The sequence below is a fragment of the Ricinus communis genome, chromosome 9, assembly GCF_019578655.1.
Source record: "Ricinus communis isolate WT05 ecotype wild-type chromosome 9, ASM1957865v1, whole genome shotgun sequence".
NCBI classification, from domain to species: domain Eukaryota; kingdom Viridiplantae; phylum Streptophyta; class Magnoliopsida; order Malpighiales; family Euphorbiaceae; genus Ricinus; species Ricinus communis.
Genome location: NC_063264.1, coordinates 7016342 through 7037615, shown reverse-complemented (window position 1 = coordinate 7037615; position 21274 = coordinate 7016342). Strand labels below are relative to the sequence as shown.

Here is a 21274-nt window from a genome sequence, read left to right as displayed (position 1 = left end):
ACTATACCAGAGTTAATAAGGATCGACAAGGGAACTTCGCATACAGGTGTGCCAGATGCAAATAAGGAACCCTATTTGCTTTAATGGCCTTGGCTACCCAATCAGCAGCTCACTGATGATCTCCCAGGGAATGGGATGAAACCCATTTATGGTATTGACCGCAGCAATCAAAGAATCAGATTCGACCATCAATGCAACTAATATATCTGGTCTGGTCTGGGCCAAGACAAGACAAGAGGACAGCCTCCCTGATCCTGATGGCTAAAACTTCTTCGAATGGCCTAATTTATAACCAAGTAGACCTGTTGAGCCACGACCAACAACAACGGTCAAGCCTGCTAGTGCTACTTTCCCCACATAGGATAGGACACATTTCTTGTAATATACACTCACTTCACTTGACTTGATCAAAGGTACATTTTCCAATACGTTACATTAATAACGATCAACAGCTACCCCCATGAGTGGAGTGAAGGTGGGATTTGTACTGATAACCGAGCAAATAAAAGCTCCGAACGAAAGACATGGCTGTGTGTGACCTGGACAAACGGGATGCTTTAGACCCGCGGAGAAAAGGAAAGACCCTTGAACATCCAGCTCAACATTGTGGGAATTGCTGAGACAGCAGAAAGACCAAAAAAGCAAAACCTATACAAGTGGTCATTTGGTAAATTATTTGAGTCGTTTCTAAACCTCTAATTTCTCCCTCACTTGATTTCCTCTTACTCTCATCACAGTATCTTACTCGAGCATTCACTTAGTAGACACACATGTGGTCTCATCTTCCATTCTTTTGTTCTGTCCTTACCCGCCGGAGATCTCTATTTACAAGTTAACTTCTCATCGTCTGCCCGAGATTGATGTGGAACTTATCCATTACAAGCGTGCTCAGACATGAAGTATGATGATTATAATCATGTTTAATATGAAATAGCTATTTCTAAAAAATAAAATAAGTAGGATACAATAGCAATTTCTAAATAATTTTTATTGCTGCGGTCCCAACAATTACTGCTCCCATCATCATATTTTCCGCTTAGATTTATATAAAAAGGGTAAAAATTTATACACACTTGCACCACAAAATATTCTGTTAAAAAACAATACAAAAAAAAATAGAAACCTCTTCTCTTCTCTAAAGTGAACTTAGTCAAATGAGGTGGCAACAATTAGCCACCCTCATTAAACTAACTTAAACTACAATTCCCACATTCATAAGCCGAACAAAGCCTCTTGTAATTCAATATATATATATATTAAAGGCCCCAATTCAACCAGAACTACACTCTGCCTGACCAATTGCAACTTGTAGCCCTAGCTCCCCAACCAGCAGAAAAGTTCAATAGAAACTTGCAACTTTGAAAAGCAAAAATAAAATCAAAATCATCTACTTGTGAACGATTCGTTCAAAGTGTTTTTGGCAATCATATTGTTAGGACCAGATTCTCAAAGTGTCTATGCAAACAATTCTTGTCGCGACTCCTTACTATCATTCGAATAGTCTAAAAAAGAGAAACAGTATGAGAAGGGGAGCAATCGCCCCCATGATTAGATTAGATTGAACATACAACATTAACTTTCCACTTTAACAGGAGAAGAAAAAAAAATGTTAAATTAACTGTAACGAGAATGATAAAAAGAAGAGGGAGGGATTGTACGGTTTTCTTTTTTCCTTTTTCTCTTTTGTGGGAATTTCTTTTCCCGAGGGGCTTGGAGAGTGGATATTACATTGTTACTCCTCAACTTGCCATCAATTAGAATCTGAATTGAGGATCCACATCCATTGCCCACGTAAACTTAGCTAGTAGAGATTTGTTAAATATCTGCAAAAACAGTCAATGAATTTGCATAATCCTCATAGTTAAAAGGTACAATAATTTTTAAAATGCTTCAACTGGCAATAATGGAAACATAGTTGTTAGGTGAAATAATTTCATCCATAAAAGATTGCAGAAGGTGTTCACCTTTTCAATGGGAACTTCATGTCGCTTGCACCATGCAACAGTGATTCTAGGATCAAGGTAATTGATTTTGGACGTGCCTAATGCCACAGTTTTCAGATCCTCTTTGGTCTTCATATTTAGTTCCATTTTCTCAATTCTTTGATTGGTTGATGCAATCTTTTTCTCTATACTGTATCAGTTTGTGAACCACAGAGAAACAGCATAAACACACACACACGAGAAGTATAAAATAATCAAAAAGAAGGTTCAAGTTATATTACTTTTCAGGACTCAAGTTCCTCTTTTGCTTTCCATCTGCATCCTTCAGCGGGGGCTTCCCCTTCTTGGCCCTGTCTAAATCAGTTTTCAGCTCTTTCAGAGTGGCCTGCAATCCAGGAAAAAGTCAAATCAAAGCATAAACTTCACATGCGCCAAAAGCTCTCAGATCAAATTCATGAAGAACTAATATGCATAGGCTATATATTACCAAAGAACAGAAAAGCTTAACAACTAAGATGCACCATGCACGCATGAGAATTTGTGCCCAGAGAATTCCTTATGTCCAGTCAAAGTGCATCAACCAAGATAATAGTCAGCATGTCCCTAAAAATGAGGGACCATATTGTTTCCTACAGTAATATAAACATTAATTACCTTAAGTTCCTCAATTTTCTCTATCAACTTTGACATTTGTGCACCATGGGATTTTGAGATTGTACGCTGATGATTACAAATGATTGCAACCTGCAGCAAGTGAAACAAAAAACTCGGTTGCCTCAGCTTAAATTTAAAAGGAAGCACAAACACCACCAATTGTGAATGTCTCTAGCCAAGCTGGATTTACCTCCTTGTTTGCCCGTTGGTAAATCACAACTTTTTCTGCAACATCACCATCCTCAGTTTCCTCATATAACTGTCAAACACCAACAGATGACCTCTTCAAAATGATGGCAGAGAAGAAAAAAAGAGAGTAAAGCAAGCGAGGAAACAAGTAATAAGATTGCGTTATCAGGATTGGCAGGCAGAAGGATAAAACTTGAGTCATTTAACTACCTTAAGCAATTTAAACAATTACGAGCTCACTTTTTAATGCCAAGCACCACAAGTCAACAGTCTCATAATCTATTTCTAGACAGAATCGCCAAATAGACTCAAAAAACAAAATTTACAAGCCTCACGCAAAAAGCACAACCCACGGCAAGTACATCACCTAAATAAACTGTGTGTGGCATACTTTCCCAAGGCTCATTGAATTCAATATACATTATAAGACATGATAACAGGCCCCCAATTTCCAATTCACCTTTTCATCCAATGTGATTGATGCATTATATGTACGAAAAACTTTTGCTGTAAGGCCAGGCATGAGTTCCTTTAGGTGAGCATTCAGTTTAGTTGTATCCAGCTTGTCAAAAAGATCATCAGTTTGCTTTTTACCTGAGGCAAATTAAAAAAATAAAAATTTAAAGCAATGTTTGTCAGCCCCAGTCTATAAATATTTAAATACCTAATATGAATGATCATAGCTCACCCTTTTGAAAGGTTCCAATTGCCTCATACACCTCAGGCTTAACCTCAACTGTGTTTTCATATCGAATTGAATCTTTACCAAGGAAGTCAAACTAAATGAGGGAAGGAAAAAGAAGAATAAGTGTTAAGAATAACAGTAATCTTCTAAGAGTTATTGGAAAATAGGCCGAATACCAGTTGTCAAACAAAAAACAATATAGTGCTTCCAAACACATAAATCCATCATACCTTTAAATTAAAGCTTCCAGGAATACACTCTACATTTGCTACCTTTAGTGTACAACAACCAACAGTATCAGCTTCATCATCATCCTGCACGAGGGCAATATCGGATGAGGAAAACATGATAACAAATTGATTGAAAGTAATAAGGGCTGTCAAACTACCTGCCAGAGAAAATATATCTTATACACAGCTTGGAAAAAAATAAGAAAAAACACCACGACCAACCGATGGATATACACTCTATGAAAACTTTGGAAGTACTATGAAGCAACGTAGAACACAAATATATCAAGAACAGACAACATATTAGGTACCAAGAATGTTTTGAGTTGTAATGTCATGGAAGACCTAACATTGATCAAATAAAATAACTTATATCCAAAAAGAACCATTTGAAACAATGCAGTATTAATCAACACTATCATTCAACTATTTGTAGACCCTTTGACAGCCAAAGCCCTTAGTATAATTGAAGATTTCCATGAATCAGGTTCAAGATATGTCAGAGTATCAAATCCTAGTTAACAACTCTTAACAAATGAAAGACAAAACAATAATAAGGTAAGAGAGCAGCCAGGGGTTAAGAACCTCGCTTCACATATAAAATGCATCATACTTGTTAGAAACAAGAAATTAAAAAACAAAGAAATAAACATAAGCGGAGAAAGAGTGTACCTTCTCATTACCCGCCCTAAGAGCTAGCTTATCAATAAGATAGGTAGCAACTGCTATTTGCTTCTTCGTAATATCTTTACTCCTCAAATCCTTTTGATAAGCTGCTCTGATATTATGTATGTAGTCCTGCACTCAAACACAATTATGGAAGCTCAGTTTACTCAGCTAAACATATGGCAACTAAGATCCTGTAAATCACTACCTTCAGCTTCCTTGCTTTTTCGTATTTTTCCTTGTCACTTTGCCCCTTCAAGGAACTACTGGCTGCCAAGAAAACATACTTGAATTCTTTTGGATTGATTGGATCATTCCAGAAAGCCAACCATGTAACAGTATTATCATGTTTTACTTCCTTCCAGCTGCAAAGCAACAATTTAAGAGTTCAGTTCACCCAAATAATCTCAATCTTTCAACTTAAAGATAGTGCCTACATTCCCATATTTGGAAGAGAACAAAGGAAAGATTACCTTTCACCAGGAATAGGACATTCAGGAATTGGGGCATCTTTTCCAATATTTATGGTAATGTCGCTTGGCTGGATGCGCTTTTTCAACTTCCCCATCTAATGAGTACCAACAATTAATAAGTTATTCAAGTAAAAAAATGATACTCACAGTATTAATATTCAGTTATAACTTCCGCATATAATAAGAAATTATTCTATAGTGCTTTATATTGGTGGGGAAGATGTTACTAGAACCTTAGGATGCTCTCCCCGTCCTCGAAACAGCGCAGGTGGTTCAACTCTGAAATTTCCGACCTGAGAAGAAGATAAGCATTAGGAGAAGTGCCAAAATGCATTAAGAAACAAAAGTGTGCATGTTGAGAATTGTTATTGGCTAGAATATCTGATCACAACTAATGCTCATACACTCACAAAGACATCCACAGGCACATAAGCCGTTGACAGATCAGTTCCCTTTTATAAAAATAGTAATACAGTAAAAGCAGAATAGGGTCACCTTTTCCTTCACACCATCAACAATAGCCCACATGTACTTCTCCTCTTGCCTCAATTTTTCTTCTTTCTGGGCCTTCTTCTCCTACATACAACAAGTTTGATATATTACTGATTGTGCAAGAGAAAGACATTATCTGAAAGATGCTCTAAAAAAGCAAGACAAAAAAGCACAGGTTGGTTTCACTACTAAGATGCTAGCAGTAGATAGCATGTGAAACCTGAAAATAACATAAATATATCAAGGAAGGGCACCCTTGACCAAAAAGTTAATGGCGTAAAGAGTCTGGAACTTATAAAATGCACAACAGCATGTTTCACTTGTGGGCATTTCAAGCAGTCGCACGCCCTAGAATATCCAAGAACACATCTTAGTCATAGAGGCCAGAAAATCCACAGTTAATTGTGAGTGGACTTCTAAATTCAACAACGAGATTCAAAACAACGAAAATGAGAACTTGTGTTGACAGATCAAGTTCATTGCTGAGCACATTACACTATTTGGTCATTGACACAACAATTAAATTTTTTGTATGTCAACTCCAAAGAATGCTATGAAGTATTGACATACTTCTGTACTCATTTGTTTCTTCTTCTCCTTCTCCCGTTCATGCCATTCATATATTGGAGTGAAATCACAATCCTCCAACTTCTGTATTACATGGTTCCTCCCCAATAGTTTGCGCCAATCATTCCAGAAGTTCTCTAGAAACTTTGGTTTTTGCATGTAGTCTGTATCTTTCATCACTGCAAACATTGTTGCAACCTGCAATTGATGAAAAAGTAAAACAAATAGCTTTCCCCAAATACGAAGGCAAAACTTGAGAGCTTTCCACAGATGCAGCAGAAATAAAGAAACGACATAAACAATTCTTTACTATAGTGAGAGAAAGACCTCCTCTTGTTCAGGTGCCAAATCAACTGGCCGGCCCTTGTAGAGAATCTTAATGCCATGAGGCTTGTAAGGAGGTGGAAAAATCACACCATTGTGAATCAAGGTAGTCCATTTTTTCTGCCCATCGGTGGAGCTAGGCTGTACTTTTGTTGACTTAGAGTATTTTGTATTTTTCATTTGTTTCTTGTTCTTCTTAATCGGCTTTTTGAATGATGAAGAAACAACTTTTATTGCTTTCTGCTTAGCAGATGACAATTTGCTCTCAGAGGAGCCTAAGCTCTTCTTTCTCTGGGCAATTGGGATGTCATCAGGATCATCTTCTTCTGCCTTAACTGTTGCTTGCTTGACTTTTGTTATTGTGGATCCAGCAGAAAGCTTAGGCTTTTTAATAGAAGATTGCTCGGAAGAATTAGCCTTATCGAGAGGTCGCTTAGTTGGAATCAGTGGAGCTTTCTGTTGCTTGTCCTTTGAAGTGGAACCATTCTGTTGAACTTTTGAAGGCAAAGGTTTCTTTTCACTAATGTTGTTAAGCTTATTACCAGATGTCCCTGCAGTTGACTTCATTGGGAACCTTGAGCACAATGGGACTTTATCATCATCTGAATCTTCATCTTTGACACGTTTAGGTGCAGTAACCACCTTGCTGACATTGTTTGTATTTCCCTTTCTTCTAGCACTCAATGGTAAGTCATCCTCAGAATCCTCATCATCACCATTTGATTTAGTCTCGTGTTTAACAGATTTGAGTCCAATTTCAGGTTTAGCAGAACTGACATCCTTCACAACATTAGATGCCTGTTTTAACTGTTCATCTAAAGAACTTGATCCTTTTGAATTTGCCACTGGTGACCTCAATGGAGATGCCTTGGCAGATGACGTTGATGCTTTAGGGCTCCCTATTGGAGACTTTACCGGTGATGCCTTCAAAGATGGAACAGTGCTTTTACCCTTCTGAGCATTGGAGCTTTGGCCATTGGAGTTCTGAGAAGACAATAATGGTTTCTTCACTTCCGGATTCGACTGATTTTGCTTAGTTGTTGAGTTATTACCCCTTTTAAAAACTAAGGGCATGTCATCGTCATCCTCATCATATTCATAGATGTTTGGTTTTGCAGTTGCCGGCGCCGCCATTGTCATCCAACTAAGCTCTGTGTTGGCATGTATCAATATATCTGATAAAATTATAATTTACTCAAAAACCCAAATGAAATAAAAATGTGAAAGGATATATATGTTTTTATATAAAACACACGTACAAACACTAAAATTAACAAAGTTAGCCAATTACAGGATTGAAAGCAGGTATGTTGATGCAATTGACTTCTACGCACAAAGAAATCACCTCCGTAAGTAAAATCTTCACTTAATTAAAATATTTTATTTCAAAAAACAAAAGTTAATTTCTGCATGCAAATACAAAATTTCAACAAAACCCGAAAGAGATAAATACATGAACTTTCAGATTAAACCCAATTAAGCTAAGCTACCAATTTCAGTGCACAAATAAATAGGTCCAAATTAGGGCGTAAAATCTAAAGCCCCATTTCAGGTTTCATAGCTCTTTAAGCTAAAAACAAAGACCAATTCTATAAGTTGCTGATTAAATTAGAAAGCAGAAGGCAAACCATTGAGCTAAAAAGAATTAAAAGTAAAACTGTCTGAGCTTATAAGATAACAAGAGACGGTAATGGGTGATACTAGATAGACCCACAAACGAATTAGAATAAAATAAAAATTGGAATGAAAAATATGAGTTGGCAATGGAAAAACAAATAAAAGAATAATACCTTATGTTGCCGGAGATGATCAGGGGCGGTGATAGAGTAGATCGAGTCCGGTGTCTAATGGGTGTGTTCTTCTTTAAGTTTATTTTTTGTTTTAATTATCTGTGTTGTGTTTTGTGTATCCCTTTCTTCTCTTTGTTGTTATTGTCTTTTACAAGGCGTTAAAGGAACCGATATTACCATGAAACCAAAAAATAAAAAAGAAAAGCCTTTCACCCAACTCTCCTTTCATTTTTGTATCTGTGCCCTTCTCCATGTTGTTTTTGGGCTCAGAAATTGGGCTTTTGGGCTTTCATTGTTTTTCGGCCTTTGGAAAAATATCTTTTTTGTGTTAAAAGAAAAAAGAAATATGTCTTTCTATTTAGTTGTTGTTGATAATAGACATTATAAAAATTAAAGTGAATTTGTAAATATCATGTCCATAAAATTAAAGTGAATATAGGTTATGTAAATTTTCATTTGAGACTTATAAAATAATCCTTCCACCCAAAAAATTAGCTTGTTTGCAATTTACACGTGGATTAAAAAAATATAATTTTTTTAATTAATATCATCAATTTTTATCACCATTTCTTTACAATATTCAATTAAATTTTTTATAAAAGCTACAATTTTTAAATAAAATGTAAATATAGATATTAATTACATGTAATGGCATTTATGATAATTAATAAAGAGTGATTTTGACAATAAAGAATGACTAATCTTTTTAAGACGGTGAGGTCTTCATATTAAAATTTTATTTAAATTACTATTGGATATTCAGAAAATGAGTTTAATATTTAATATAATATATTAAATTCTTTTATAATATTTCTTGGCCAAATTTATTTTTAAAGTTATCGACTTATCTGTTTTTCTTTTATTTTTTAAAATTTACTAATTTTGAATTGTAAATAATTCTAAAAACAGTTAAAACATAATTCTCAAACAGGGTTTGAATTTATTGAACTCAATTATTCAACTTATTATTTTAAAATATTTTAAAAATATAAGAATTGAATAAATTTTGAGTTCAAAATTTCTAAAAATTACAAACAATAGCTATAATAAGAAAATTTTAAATTCAAGTATTGCATTCGAAATAACATTAATAAGAAATTAATTTATTAGAAATTGGCTACACAGTTTTTCTAAAAAGGACTATTTGAAATTAGAATTTGAATCTCCTTTTTCTTTTTACCATTTAGCCACTTGTTGTTGCATCATTTGAAAATAACAAATTAAAGTGGAAGATTTACGATAAGAAGGAAATTAAGAGACCAATAAAGAGTTAACTAAAAATGGCAAGTATGAGGATGCGCTGTGCCATTTCTGTGTACAGTATCTATTTCATCAATTATCTAAATCCTATGCAGGATTTGCTAATCCAAAATCCAAACACTTTTAAGATTCTCTAATTAAATGCATCATTAATATCATTGCTAGAGATGGATTTTTATAGTTTTGGGTTGGCGGGTCTTAGTATTTTAGCTCGGCCCATTATTTGTCCAACGTGCGACACCTTTTTTTTCTTTTTTATATTAAGTTATCAATGAATATAAGAAATTTTTATTTGTGTTTTATTTCAATGGATTATTTATTTTATTATATTCTTAAATTTTTATTTTTTAATTAAAGTTTTAATAAAGTAAAAATTAAAATATAATAAAAATATAAGAACTCAATAAAATAATTAAAAATTTCATAAAATTATACATATTTTGTAATTAAAATAAAAATTTAATAAAATAAAATAAAATAAAATAATTTAAAAGCTTAACAATAAATTTGCCAAGGAATTAGTTCGAGTAATTTAGATTTTCCACTTTTCCCAAGTCAAGGAAGGAATTTTCCAATGAAGAGATGGCCCAACGAAATCTAGCAACACAATTGTTAAGCCTTCTCGCAAAAAGACTTTGAAAAGTAAACATAAGTCATCTCCCTTTTGGATTATAAAATTAATTTAATAGATATAATTTTAATAAAAAAAATTAATTTTATAATATTATTAATTTATAATATTTTAAAAAATAATGACAAACTAATTATATTTAATTTTTTAATTTTAAAATTTATTGTAATAATTTAAAAATTATTTTAAAAATATTTATTAATTAATTTTAGTGTTATATAACTTAATACTATAATTGACTTTATTATTTTTAAGATTAAAAATTTATTATATAATTAAAAATTAATTTAATATTAAAAATATAATCTAAGATGTTATTTTCTAGAATTATAATTATTATCTAATTAAAGAATTAATTTATTAGCTGATATAATATTAAATATAATTAATATAATACTTTTAAAATAGAATTAGTATTATTATCTGATTAAAAAATTATTTATTAGTCAATATAATATTAAAATATAATTAATATATTATTTTTTAAAATTATAGTTGGTGTTTAATTAAAGACATAACTTATTAATCAATAAATTAATATAAAAAATTATAAAATTATATATAAACTCAAATCTTATATGTCAAAAATAGAACACATGTCAAAATAGAAATATTATGTGTCGGAAAGTACTATGTCAAAATAAAAATTTTACGTATCAAAAATTAAGCATGTGTCAAAAGAATTTAAATCTCATAAATTAATATATATATATATATATATATATAAATATATAAATTCACTTTAATTTTTTATTTTGTTTGAGTTTGTTTAAAAAGTATAAAATTTCATATTTGATCTTATTTTAAAACTTCTTAAAAAAATTAAACTGAATTTAAAGAAGAATATTTTCAAAATACAGGGGCGTAGTAAAAAATGAAAAATAAATAAATATTCAAAAAATTCTGATAAAACAGATTAAATACCATTAAAGATGAGATGCAAATAAAAGTATGTGTGAAAGAAAGGGGGGCCTCTCCCTTTTAAGTGCTATAGTATAGCTTTATTTCATTAATAATAAATTAGCTCATAAGTAAAAATATTACTTAGAAAAACAAATCAATAATCGATTTTCTAGGATATAGTGTAATAAAATTTATATAAAAAATATTATGTAATCATAATAATTAAAGATAAAGTTAAATAATTTTTATTTTCTATATTTAAATATTATAATATGATAATAGTATTTAATTCTTTTACTAATAAATTTTATCATTTTATTTTTTATATTGTATTTGTGAAGTTTTTTCTTATTATTTTCAACCTTATTACTTTTTATATTTTTTCTTTATTAATTTCAGTATTAATAAAATTAGTCTTATTTGTATTTTTATATTAGTTTATATTAAAAAATAAGTAAAAAAATTAAAAATTAAAAATTTTAAACAGTTCCAATTTGATTCAATTTCGACTCGCTTTTACTTGTTCAAAATATCTCGAATTCGAATCAATCTTAATGCTAATATAACTTTACTATGGATATTCAGTTCGTTTTTTAGTCCTATAGCCTATGCTGGTCTGTTGTGATAACCCGTTTGATGAGAACTTCTCTTGTAAGAAGCGAGAGCTTGCTTCTTAGACCTTCCTTGAAAAGCCAATCAGCCAAAACACCTTTCTAAGCTATTTATAGCTTGCGTACCCAATATATATGTGTTGATCTCTTGTTGCACATTAGTTAGAGCAGTGGCACCGGAAAAAATATTGGATTTTGCTCTTAAAGATAAGTTTGAAGCTCCTCCATAAGCTTAAAGAATATCTTAAGTTGCCGAGCTTCTTGAAGATTTGCCTTCCTAAACACTAATGACACAATGTGCAATTTATGATAGAAATTGTTAATCTCCCAAAATTCAAGCAAGAAACTTAAACTTTCAAAGTTTTGAAAAAACTACGCTGATTGTAATTATATTAAAGTTGAATAAAGATTAAAATTTATAAAAGAACTATAAAAAAGTGGTGGAATTTTTATCTAAGGAATAAGGTTCAAATAGGTCTCTAAACTTTGCAGACAGGATCAAATAGGCCATTTTGGGTCATTTTAACCCAAAACTTGAATTTTTTAGCTCAATTCATCCCTAAATTAGAGAGTAATAACCACTCTCTTTTAAGAAGTTAAAATAAAAAAAAAATAGTTGATATTATTAAGAATTCATAATATTTTAATGTTAGTATTAATAGCTAATTACTTGTTTGTTAAATTTTATTTTTACTATTTTTTTATTGAATTCACTCTCTTAATATAGAGAGTGTAATTCACTCTCCTAAAAAGGGTTAAGTTGAACTAAAAAAGGTAAGTTTTGGATTAAAATGGCACAAAAAGGTCAAGAGGGTCTATTTGACCCACCTTCAAACTTTAAGGGCCTATTTAAAATATAGAGGCCTAAAACCAAAACATGAAAATTGAGAGGCTTGTTATTGTATTTTGCCATTACAATAACTTGAATAGGATATTGTATTAATTATATTTAATTTACAGTATTATCATAATAATGTATTAAAATTTAACACCTAGTACATCTACGTACAAATTCATAATTTTATCATCCGTTTCAAATAACTAATCACCATTTTACACTCTCCGATGGCAGCATCGATGGCGCCGGTCCTAATCAACGGTGGAAAGAACAACCACCTGGCAGTAACCACCAGAAATCCAACCGTCAACGGCCCCGACACCGCCCAATGCAGCTGCCATCCACCGTTCATCTTCAGCCACCTCTTGACACGCATCTCCACAGCCATACACAGCCCTTGCAAAAGAAAGAAGCACGTGACTTCCCACGTGGGACTCGCACAGGTAATATGATAAAACAAGAGCTCGTGCATCAGACCAGATACTAGGAAAACAGCCAATGAGGCCGGCAGTGTAGCCCGCCCGACTAACGCCGTCGTGGCAAAACGTGACTTCAGAGGTCTGTATACAGTGTAACGCAGTAAATCTGATACCATGAGGTTCCATCTTCTACCCCAGAAGTCTTGCAATGACGTTGATAAGTAAGGATTATCAGACGTTGATTCTGGCTCCACGTGTAAAATGGCATAAGCCAGAGCATTGGAAACACCACTAAATATGTCTATAAGTAAATACGCCATAATACAGAATATCAAAAGAAGCAAACTCTGATGCGCACGATATTTATTATCATCAAGAACAGTAACTAAAAGGGCAAAAAACAAAACTTTAGCAGGAAAAACAAGAGTAAAGAGTTTGGGTTTCTGAGGAGATGGGTAGTTTTTATTTTTATGAAATTTGATTGGTAAAAGAACCAAGGAAATGAAGTGAAATAAGGATTTATAATTAGAAGATGAAAGTGGAGGTTGATCAAAGGCAAAGAGGACGAGCTTGAAGCTGGCAAACCAGGAAATGAATGAAGAAGTGATGGCTTTTGGAAAAATGTAAAGCAAGAGAAAAGGGAGTTGAGTGAAAAGGATGATGATTGGGAGAAGAGAAACAAGTCTGAATCTGCCTTTTGGGATCTTGGATGATATCAAATAGCAATATATAAGAGATGCAAGGATGGAGAGATTCACCTTTATTAAGTTCTTGATTTCACTCTCCATTTTATTTGTTATGCTGTAGAGATATAACTAAGCAGCAGTTGTTGTATTATTATGTCTTTTTTTTCCAGTAGTTTTTTGTTCTATATATGCATGATTGGTGGTACTAAGTTAGTGCATAGAGGGTTTGTACTTGTTAGTTAGTCAGCATATATTTATGTACTAACAAACTGAAGTAATTTTTGTAAAACTTCCTGCTTCAAGTTTTATCTAGACCGACTAATTATCAAATATATATATATATATATATATATATATATAATTCTATTCCACATTTCATTTCTATATATTTATATTTATAGTATTTTTATAGATTATAGAAATTCTATTATTTATATTTATTTGAAATCTCTAATAAGCATTGTTCTTAGTAAAATAAAAAACTTCCTTGTATGTTTTGCGAGTTTTGACATTAATGTCGTTGTAGTATAGTGGTGAGTATTCCCGCCTGTCACGCGGGTGACCCGGGTTCGATCCCCGGCAACGGCGAATCTAATTCTTTTTACCTTCTTAAATTGTATTTTTTTTATTTGTCAAATTAAAGTAGTTGAATGAATGAGCCAGTATGAACTCTTTCTTTCTTTCTTGATGTAAAGTTACTTATTAACATAAGAAGTTAATTTGTACATATTCGATTGCTTAGAACAATACATCACTCGACCACTTAAGCTTATGGGATTTGCATATGAAACATATTTTGTTTGAATTACAAATGACTGCAGACAAACGTGTTGAAGTTTAAATATGTATTTTTCTTCCAACAAAAATTTCGGGCCATGAAATATAAGTACTGATATTGGAATCAAAAGTTTATTACCAATTAATCTGATTATATGCAATTCTTTTTTGCCACATTCATATATTTTTTAATTTATACTAATTTAATATTTTAATTTTTAATTTAATCTAACATATATTTAATTTTATTTATTTAATATGTAAATATATTTAATTTTTTAATTTAATTTAATAAACACTTAAATTTTATTAATATATAAATATATTCATATAATATGAATGAAGAGCTACGTTAAAAATGCTAAAATATAAATAAAAAAGATTTCATGTTATGTGAAAAATAAGACTGCTAATTGACATTTCACTTTTCTTTTTAATGCTCAAGAGCCTGCCAAAATTTAATTGAATAGTTCACTTGCACCTTAGTACAAATTTATAATTTTGTCATCCACTTCAAATAATTAAACATCATTTTACACTCTCCAATAGCACCGTCAATGGCGCCGGTCCTAATCAACGGTGGAAAAAACAACCACATGGCAGTAACCACAACAAACCCAACCGTCAACGGCCCCGACAACATCCAATGCAATTGCCATCCACGACGACTCAACCGCCTCTTGACAACCATCTCCACAACCAAACACAGCCCGTTTAATACAAAGAAGCACGTGACCTCCCACGTGGGATTCGCACGTGTAATATGATAGAATAGGAGCTCGTGCATTAAACCAGAAACAGAGAAAGTAGCCAATATAGCCGGCAACGGGGCCCACTCGCCTAATCCTTTTTCGGAACGTGACTTCACGGGTTTGTGTACAGTGTAACGCAGTAAATTTGTTACCATGAGGTTCCATCTTCTACCCCAGAAATCTTGCAACGAGGTTGAGAAGTAAGGATCATCCGACGGTGATTCTAGCTCCATGCGTAGAATGGCATAGACCAAGGCATTACAAACACCAAAAACTATGTCTACAAGTAAATACACCATAACACAGTACAGTAAAAGAAGCAAAATCTGATGGAGATGATCTTTGCTGTGATCATGAGCAGTAACTAAAATGGTAAAAATCAAAACTTTAGCAGGAAAAATTAGATGTAGAGGTTTGGGTTTTTGAGGGGAGGGGTAGTTTTTAATTTTGTTGATTTTGATGGGAAGAATAACAACGGAAATGAAGTGCAGTAAGGAGTTATAATCAGAAGATGAAAGTGGAGGTTGATCAAAGGCAAAAAGAACAAGCTTGAAATTGGCTAACCAAGAAATGAATAAAGAAGTGATGGCTCTTGGGAAAAGATAAGAGAAGATGAAAGGGAATTGAGTGAAAAAGGTGATGACTGGGAGAAGAGAAACAAGCCTGAATTTGCCTTTTGGGAACTTGGATGATATCAAATAGCAGTATAAAAGAGAGGCAAAGATGGAGAGGTTTCCCTTGACTAACTTCCTCATTTCACTCTCCATTTTTCTTGTTCTTTAATCTGACCTTGAATATTTAAATTATATATGCATTTTGATTTCGACAAGCAAACTGGAAATTGAATCTCAACCGTCAATGTCGTTGTAGTATAGTGGTGAGTATTCCCGCCTGTCACGCGGGTGACCCGGGTTCGATCCCCGGCAACGGCGAATCTAATTTTTTTTTTCTTTAATCTTAAGCTAAAGTAGGCGTAGTTATACTTATATACCCTTTTGGAATTCATAATTTCTAATTGCAGTGAGGATAAATTGAAAATGTAGACAAAGAAATCAAACAGATTGTACTCTATAGTGTATGCAGACAGATTACCTGCAATGAATTTTAGCATCAATAAATTAAAAAGACCTGGAAAATGCAAATGCAAATGCAAGATTAGAATATATAAACAAAAACAGCCATGAGAGAGGACTCCTATTCTATACAGAAGAAACAAAGAGCACTTAATTTGTGCTTCAGAAAATCTATGCAAATTGAGTATTCTCTGATTACTCTCTCGTCCACTCCATTTCTTATTATTTGAGGAAAAAATAACCACAGCCCTGTAACAACTACAAAAACAATTGTCAGCAGCCCTGATACCGCCGGATGCAACCTCCATCTGCCCTTCACCTTCTTCTTCACTGCCATTTCCATTGCCACGCAAGCGCCATGTAGGATGAAAAACCACGTAACCTCCCAGGTAGGATTTACACGTGTGAGATAATAGTAAATTATCTCATGTACTATTCCAGAGACAGCAAATGTCCCGATGACAGCTGGCAATGGGGCCCACACCGGCCCGATTAAACGCATAGAGAGTTCTCGTATTGGGTAGTATACTGTTGGACGTAGGATGTTCGTGACCATGAGATTCCACCTGTGGCCCCAAAAGTCTTGCAATGAGGTCGCAAGGTAAGGCTCATTGAACGGTGGCTCGAGCTCGAACCCAAGTAGGACTCGAGCCGGGGTGCTGGAAATGACTAGCGCAATTTCCAATTCAAGGTAAACGTGTAAGCAGTATAAGATCAAGACTGCATGAGGATGCATTAACTGTTTATAGTTATAGCTATGAAATATAACAAGAAGGAGGACTAGTTTAATCGAAAACAGTACCGACCTGGGTATGAAATTGATTGATGAGTTCGCATTTGGAGATGGATTTTGGGGGTCCTTAGTGTGATCACTGTTATCACTGAGCTGAGAGACTCGTACACTTACTACTGAGTCATTTTGTTTGATTTTTATGGGGAGACAAGCCAGGGAGATGAAGTGGGTAACCTTCTGTGGGAGAGGTGACAAAAGACCCTGATCAAGAGAGAAAAGGAGGAGCTTGAAGGAGGCAAGCCATGTAAGAAAGAAGGCTGCAAGGCCGCGGAGATGGATGGAAGTGAAATCAAAAGGGAGGACGATGAAGAGATAGAAGACAGGGAGGAGAGAAAGGAGCCTCAGAAGACCTTTAGGTATTTTTGATGGTATGTAGTAACAATAACAGAGACTTGTTGTAGCTAAAATCCATAACTTCACCAAGCTCTTGGCTTCTGCCTCCATTTTTCTTGATCTTTTGCAGCCCTCTTTTTTCTCTGTCTGTACAAAATGTGATGATGATTGGTTTGATATAGGCATGGAATTAATCAGGTGCAATTACTTTCATTATCTTATTGAGACCCACTCAACGACTCAATGGTTATCAAGAATTAATGACTTTTAAAGTATCTTTTTTCTTTCTTTTTTACAGTGTGGCGACTAAATAATTTATGCATCTTAATTAGCATATGTCATTTATATACTTGGAAGATTTGAAATTATCAAGTCTTTGACTAACTGGAGAAAATAAATTACGAACTTCTGATAATAACTTTTTTTATCCTGTTTATGAATTTTCCTGTAGCGTTGGTGCATTTGACATTCAAGTTTGGGTTCTTTCTTCCATCAAAAAGTCTGGTTCCAGGCCTACAAACTGTTCCTTTTCTTTTCCTAAATTTCTAATTATAATTTGTTACAAAAGATAATGACACCATCAAAATGCCTGTTTTTTTTATTAAATTTTCTGATTTTCTAAAGAAAAAATTCTCAAATTTGAATTTTTTATTAAAATTACAGCAACTAATTAGGAGACTAATAATGGGCACAATAGTATATACACTGCGTAAAATCCAAATTATTTGGTCGACTAAGGGAATGCTCCTACGGTACCCTCTATTTTGTGGATAGAATGGGTCTGTTTGGTTGATGTGAAATATAACTCTAATGAAAATTTATAAAGCGTTGGCAGTTGGCCTGAAAAGTTCATAGTTTTAAAGTTGAGTTTAAAGAATATGACTAGACGCTAATTAATTATCGATAGCAAATATATGAAGTTGACATTGCTTTTTGGCTTTAACCTTGCTTCTATTATCGTTCTTTCTTTCTACAGGAAAGTCGTTTCGATCCAATTCATTCTTGGGGAGAAATTGCCTTCTCTCCTAAGCGTCAGAGCCTCCACTATATTCCGATTCACTGCCTATGTGCCCTTTACGCCCAATCATTCCGAAGGACACTTGCCCTCCGTCTTATCGCGGTTGCTGGGACAGAGTTAGCCGGGGCTTCTTCCTCGAGTCCTGTGATACTCCTCTGTTGTATTATAGCAACATCCATATTTAATCAAGTATGTGGTAACAGTGTTTACGTCTTTTTTTTATATATATAAATAATGTCTTTATAACGAGCATAAATATGTGACTATTTCTTATTATATAATTGACGACTCGCTGAAAAAATATATGCAAAAATATTAAACACAAAGAAATAAACCAAAGAAAAAAAATATCAAGAGATAAAATGTGATTCGGTTCTATTTAGAGTTATACACATAATGAATATCACACTCATTTTCTTTATAAGGTAAGCAAATTCACACACAAAAGAAGAATCATCTCTATTAATTTATATTTAGTTCAGACCTTCAAAACATAACAATAATATAAAGCCCAAATCTTTATATTAGACCCGTACATATTTACTATGTCCTATTTTATTTATTATATCCCCAACCATTTAATAGTATACAATAAAGTTCGTCAATACTAAAACCATTTAATAACAACTTAAATTGGAAATTAAAAAAATGATTTATAATAATAGATAAGAAAAAGTGAGTGCATCAAATGTAGAATGGCAATTCAGAATAGCCCCCTAATTATACCATGTGGTACACATGCTAAATTGCCAATTACAGTGGACGCAAAGCCATTTGACTATGCCCTTTTACCATATAGTTTAAATAATTACGATTGCCAAAGAATACAAGAAGCATATTAGAAAAAGAATTTGAATTTCTTCCTTATTTGATTTCAACATAATAAATTGTATTTGTAATCTTCAATTTTAATTTTAGTTCGAATAGTTGAGATCCTCTTAAAAATTTTAATTTAAAAATTTAGATAAAGAGATAACTATTTATTTTTTTTTAAAAATGAAAAAATTATCTTTAAAAAAAAATAAAAATATTCTATTAATAAGAATTGACAAGCATATCTTGATATAAAAATAAAATAATATAATATATATATATATATATATATATATATAAAGAAATTTATTTTAAACAATCATCAATTGTGTTAATGAAATAATAGATTACAATTTTACGGGAAGAACGCTCTACTTAATATATTGGAACATCTATATGAAAAAAAAAAAATCCATTCCAAAATTCACTAGTTAATAATTCTAAAAAACTCAAAAAAATAATTATTTTCATCCAGTAAGAATCTAATAAAATAATCTATTTTTCTTATTTCTATCAAAATAAAAAAAATACTACTTTTCTTATAATTATTAGAATTCTTTATCTTTTTTCTGTATGTAATTACGTTAATATTAATAATATTACAATTAAATTATATAATTAAATTAATATTAACGACCGATTATTTGAATATCAAATTTTGTTGTCTTTACTATCTAAAGGAAGAACTCAACAATCGAAAAAATTTCATCCCCTAATATATTTTCAGAAAGTCGAATCATAGATAATTATTTATTAGAAAAAAGATAGCAATCCTTAACTTTAAATTTAATGGTGAAAATTATACAACCAAAACCTATAATATTTTAAATTGAACATAAAAGAATCTTTAATTCAAAAGAAAAAAGAAAGTTTATTACCTTAAGCACAACGGAGAATTAATTAAGGGTTTTTATTGTATTCCATTGAAGAAATAAGAAAGAAAGCACATTAATTCCTGCTTCAAAAGATTTACAAATATCGAATACTCTCCTATAGCCTTATCATCTATTCTATTTCTTGTTAGCTGAGGGAAAAACAGCCAAACGGCAGTCACCCCCACAAAAACGACAGTCAATGGAATCGAAATCGCACGGTCCAGTTCCCATCTACCTTTCGCCATCTTCTTCAGTGCCACCTCAATAACCACGCATACTCCATGCACAATAAAAAACCACGTCACCTCCCACGTGGGGCTCACTCGGGTGACATAAAAATAAATAATCTCATGCATCAAACCCGAAACGACAAATGTGGCTACGAAAGCCGGCAAAGATGCCCATGTCTGACCAATTAAACCCATAAAAAATTGCCGCACGGGATAGTATACAGTAGGGTGTAGAATACTGGTGACCATAAGGTTCCACCTGCGGCCCCAAAAGTCCTGTAAGGAAGTAGCCAAGTAAGGCTCGTTGAATTGTGGTTCGAGTTCGAACCCAAAAAGGACTCGGGCCGGGGTGGCTGAAATGGCTAAAATTATCTCGAGTTCAAGATACATGTGCAGGCAATACAAAGCTAAGATCAGATAAGGGTGCAAGAATTGCTTGTAGCTATAGCAATGGAACAGAAGAGCAACAAGTAAAACTTTAAGGGGCAATACAACCCGTCTTGGCAGGAAAGGGGCTGAGGTTGTGTATGCTGTTTGGTGTTTCTGTGTGTGAGATGGGTCATTGTTTTGTCTCAGTTTTATGGGAAGATACGTTAAGGAGATGAAATGGAAAAGTTTTAGTGATGCTGGAGATAGAGGTCCTTGATCAAAGGAGAAGAGCAAGAGCTTGAAGTTAGCAAGCCAAATGAGGAAGAAGGTTGTAGGGGCGCCAAGATGGAAGGAGGTGAGGACTAAAGGGAGAATGATGAAGAGGTAGAAGATGGGGAGAAGAGAAATGAGCCTAAATACCCCTTTGGGTATTTTTGATGCTACATAGTAACAATAACATAAACATGTTGTTGCTAAGATCCATACCTTGATGAAGTTCTTGAACTCTCCTTCCATCTCTTTTTAACCTTTCTTGACTTTCTCTCTCTCAATCTCTCTTGTGAACACAAAATTAAAAAGAAATAAAATCATACAATGTAATTTAGTGGCTAGCTTTTGCCTATTGGAATAAATTAGGCATGGTGGGGTTTAGGTTACGTGACATTTAATGACATAATAAAGAAATCTCACATGCTGTGCTGAGTGAGGATGATAAACTAGAAGGTTCAAGTGCAAAAGATAATAATTAATGATGTATTCTCATCTAAACAATTTGAACCCTTTTAAGTCAAATTTTTGGTTTAATCTTACTGATTTTTGTGTGAAATATGTGCCTACCTAAGAACATGAGCCGAGTGGATTTTTAAATGTACGAAAAATT

At 33.0% G+C, this 21274-nt stretch overlaps 5 protein-coding genes and 2 non-coding genes across 8 annotated transcripts; 2 read left to right on the top strand and 5 right to left on the bottom strand.

The window, feature by feature from the left end:
• Positions 1 to 1521: 1521 nt before the first annotated feature.
• LOC8277550 (DNA topoisomerase 1 alpha) lies at positions 1522 to 8205 on the bottom strand. 2 transcript variants are annotated; one of them, XM_015725297.3, is made up of 16 exons: positions 8014 to 8205; positions 6227 to 7398; positions 5903 to 6097; positions 5336 to 5416; positions 5074 to 5133; positions 4841 to 4935; positions 4576 to 4732; positions 4374 to 4499; positions 3702 to 3785; positions 3475 to 3565; positions 3247 to 3380; positions 2788 to 2856; positions 2598 to 2687; positions 2225 to 2328; positions 1965 to 2133; positions 1522 to 1823 (listed from the first exon to the last, which is right to left on the bottom strand). In XM_015725297.3, the coding sequence occupies exons 2-16, from the start codon at positions 7361 to 7363 to the stop codon at positions 1755 to 1757; spliced, it is 2661 nt and encodes an 886-aa protein (XP_015580783.2). In that variant the 5' UTR covers positions 7364 to 7398; positions 8014 to 8205; the 3' UTR covers positions 1522 to 1754. The 2 variants fall into 2 exon arrangements, with proteins under 2 accessions (XP_015580783.2, XP_002529020.2); XM_002528974.4 differs by having other exon boundaries at positions 6227 to 7374.
• Positions 8206 to 12296: 4091 nt separating this feature from the next.
• On the bottom strand, positions 12297 to 13534 carry LOC8277551 (probable long-chain-alcohol O-fatty-acyltransferase 2). Its single transcript, XM_002528975.3, has one exon. It carries the CDS (start codon positions 13461 to 13463, stop codon positions 12432 to 12434), a length of 1032 nt encoding a protein of 343 aa, XP_002529021.1. The 5' UTR covers positions 13464 to 13534; the 3' UTR covers positions 12297 to 12431.
• A 343-nt stretch (positions 13535 to 13877) lies between these two features.
• On the top strand, positions 13878 to 13949 carry TRNAD-GUC. The gene has a single exon. It is a non-coding gene; the product is annotated as a tRNA-Asp (tRNA).
• Positions 13950 to 14507: 558 nt separating this feature from the next.
• Positions 14508 to 15820, bottom strand: LOC107262046 (probable long-chain-alcohol O-fatty-acyltransferase 5). The gene has a single exon (XM_048378781.1). It carries the CDS (start codon positions 15655 to 15657, stop codon positions 14632 to 14634), a length of 1026 nt encoding a protein of 341 aa, XP_048234738.1. The 5' UTR covers positions 15658 to 15820; the 3' UTR covers positions 14508 to 14631.
• Positions 15751 to 15822, top strand: TRNAD-GUC. The gene has a single exon. It is a non-coding gene; the product is annotated as a tRNA-Asp (tRNA).
• A 208-nt stretch (positions 15823 to 16030) lies between these two features.
• Positions 16031 to 17261, bottom strand: LOC8277587 (probable long-chain-alcohol O-fatty-acyltransferase 5). Its single transcript, XM_015725284.3, has 2 exons — positions 16770 to 17261; positions 16031 to 16622 (listed from the first exon to the last, which is right to left on the bottom strand). The coding sequence occupies exons 1-2, from the start codon at positions 17198 to 17200 to the stop codon at positions 16085 to 16087; spliced, it is 969 nt and encodes a 322-aa protein (XP_015580770.1). The 5' UTR covers positions 17201 to 17261; the 3' UTR covers positions 16031 to 16084.
• A 2510-nt stretch (positions 17262 to 19771) lies between these two features.
• LOC8277588 (probable long-chain-alcohol O-fatty-acyltransferase 1) lies at positions 19772 to 21270 on the bottom strand. The gene has a single exon (XM_002528977.4). The coding sequence runs from the start codon at positions 20908 to 20910 to the stop codon at positions 19831 to 19833; it is 1080 nt and encodes a 359-aa protein (XP_002529023.1). The 5' UTR covers positions 20911 to 21270; the 3' UTR covers positions 19772 to 19830.
• Positions 21271 to 21274: the final 4 nt, after the last annotated feature.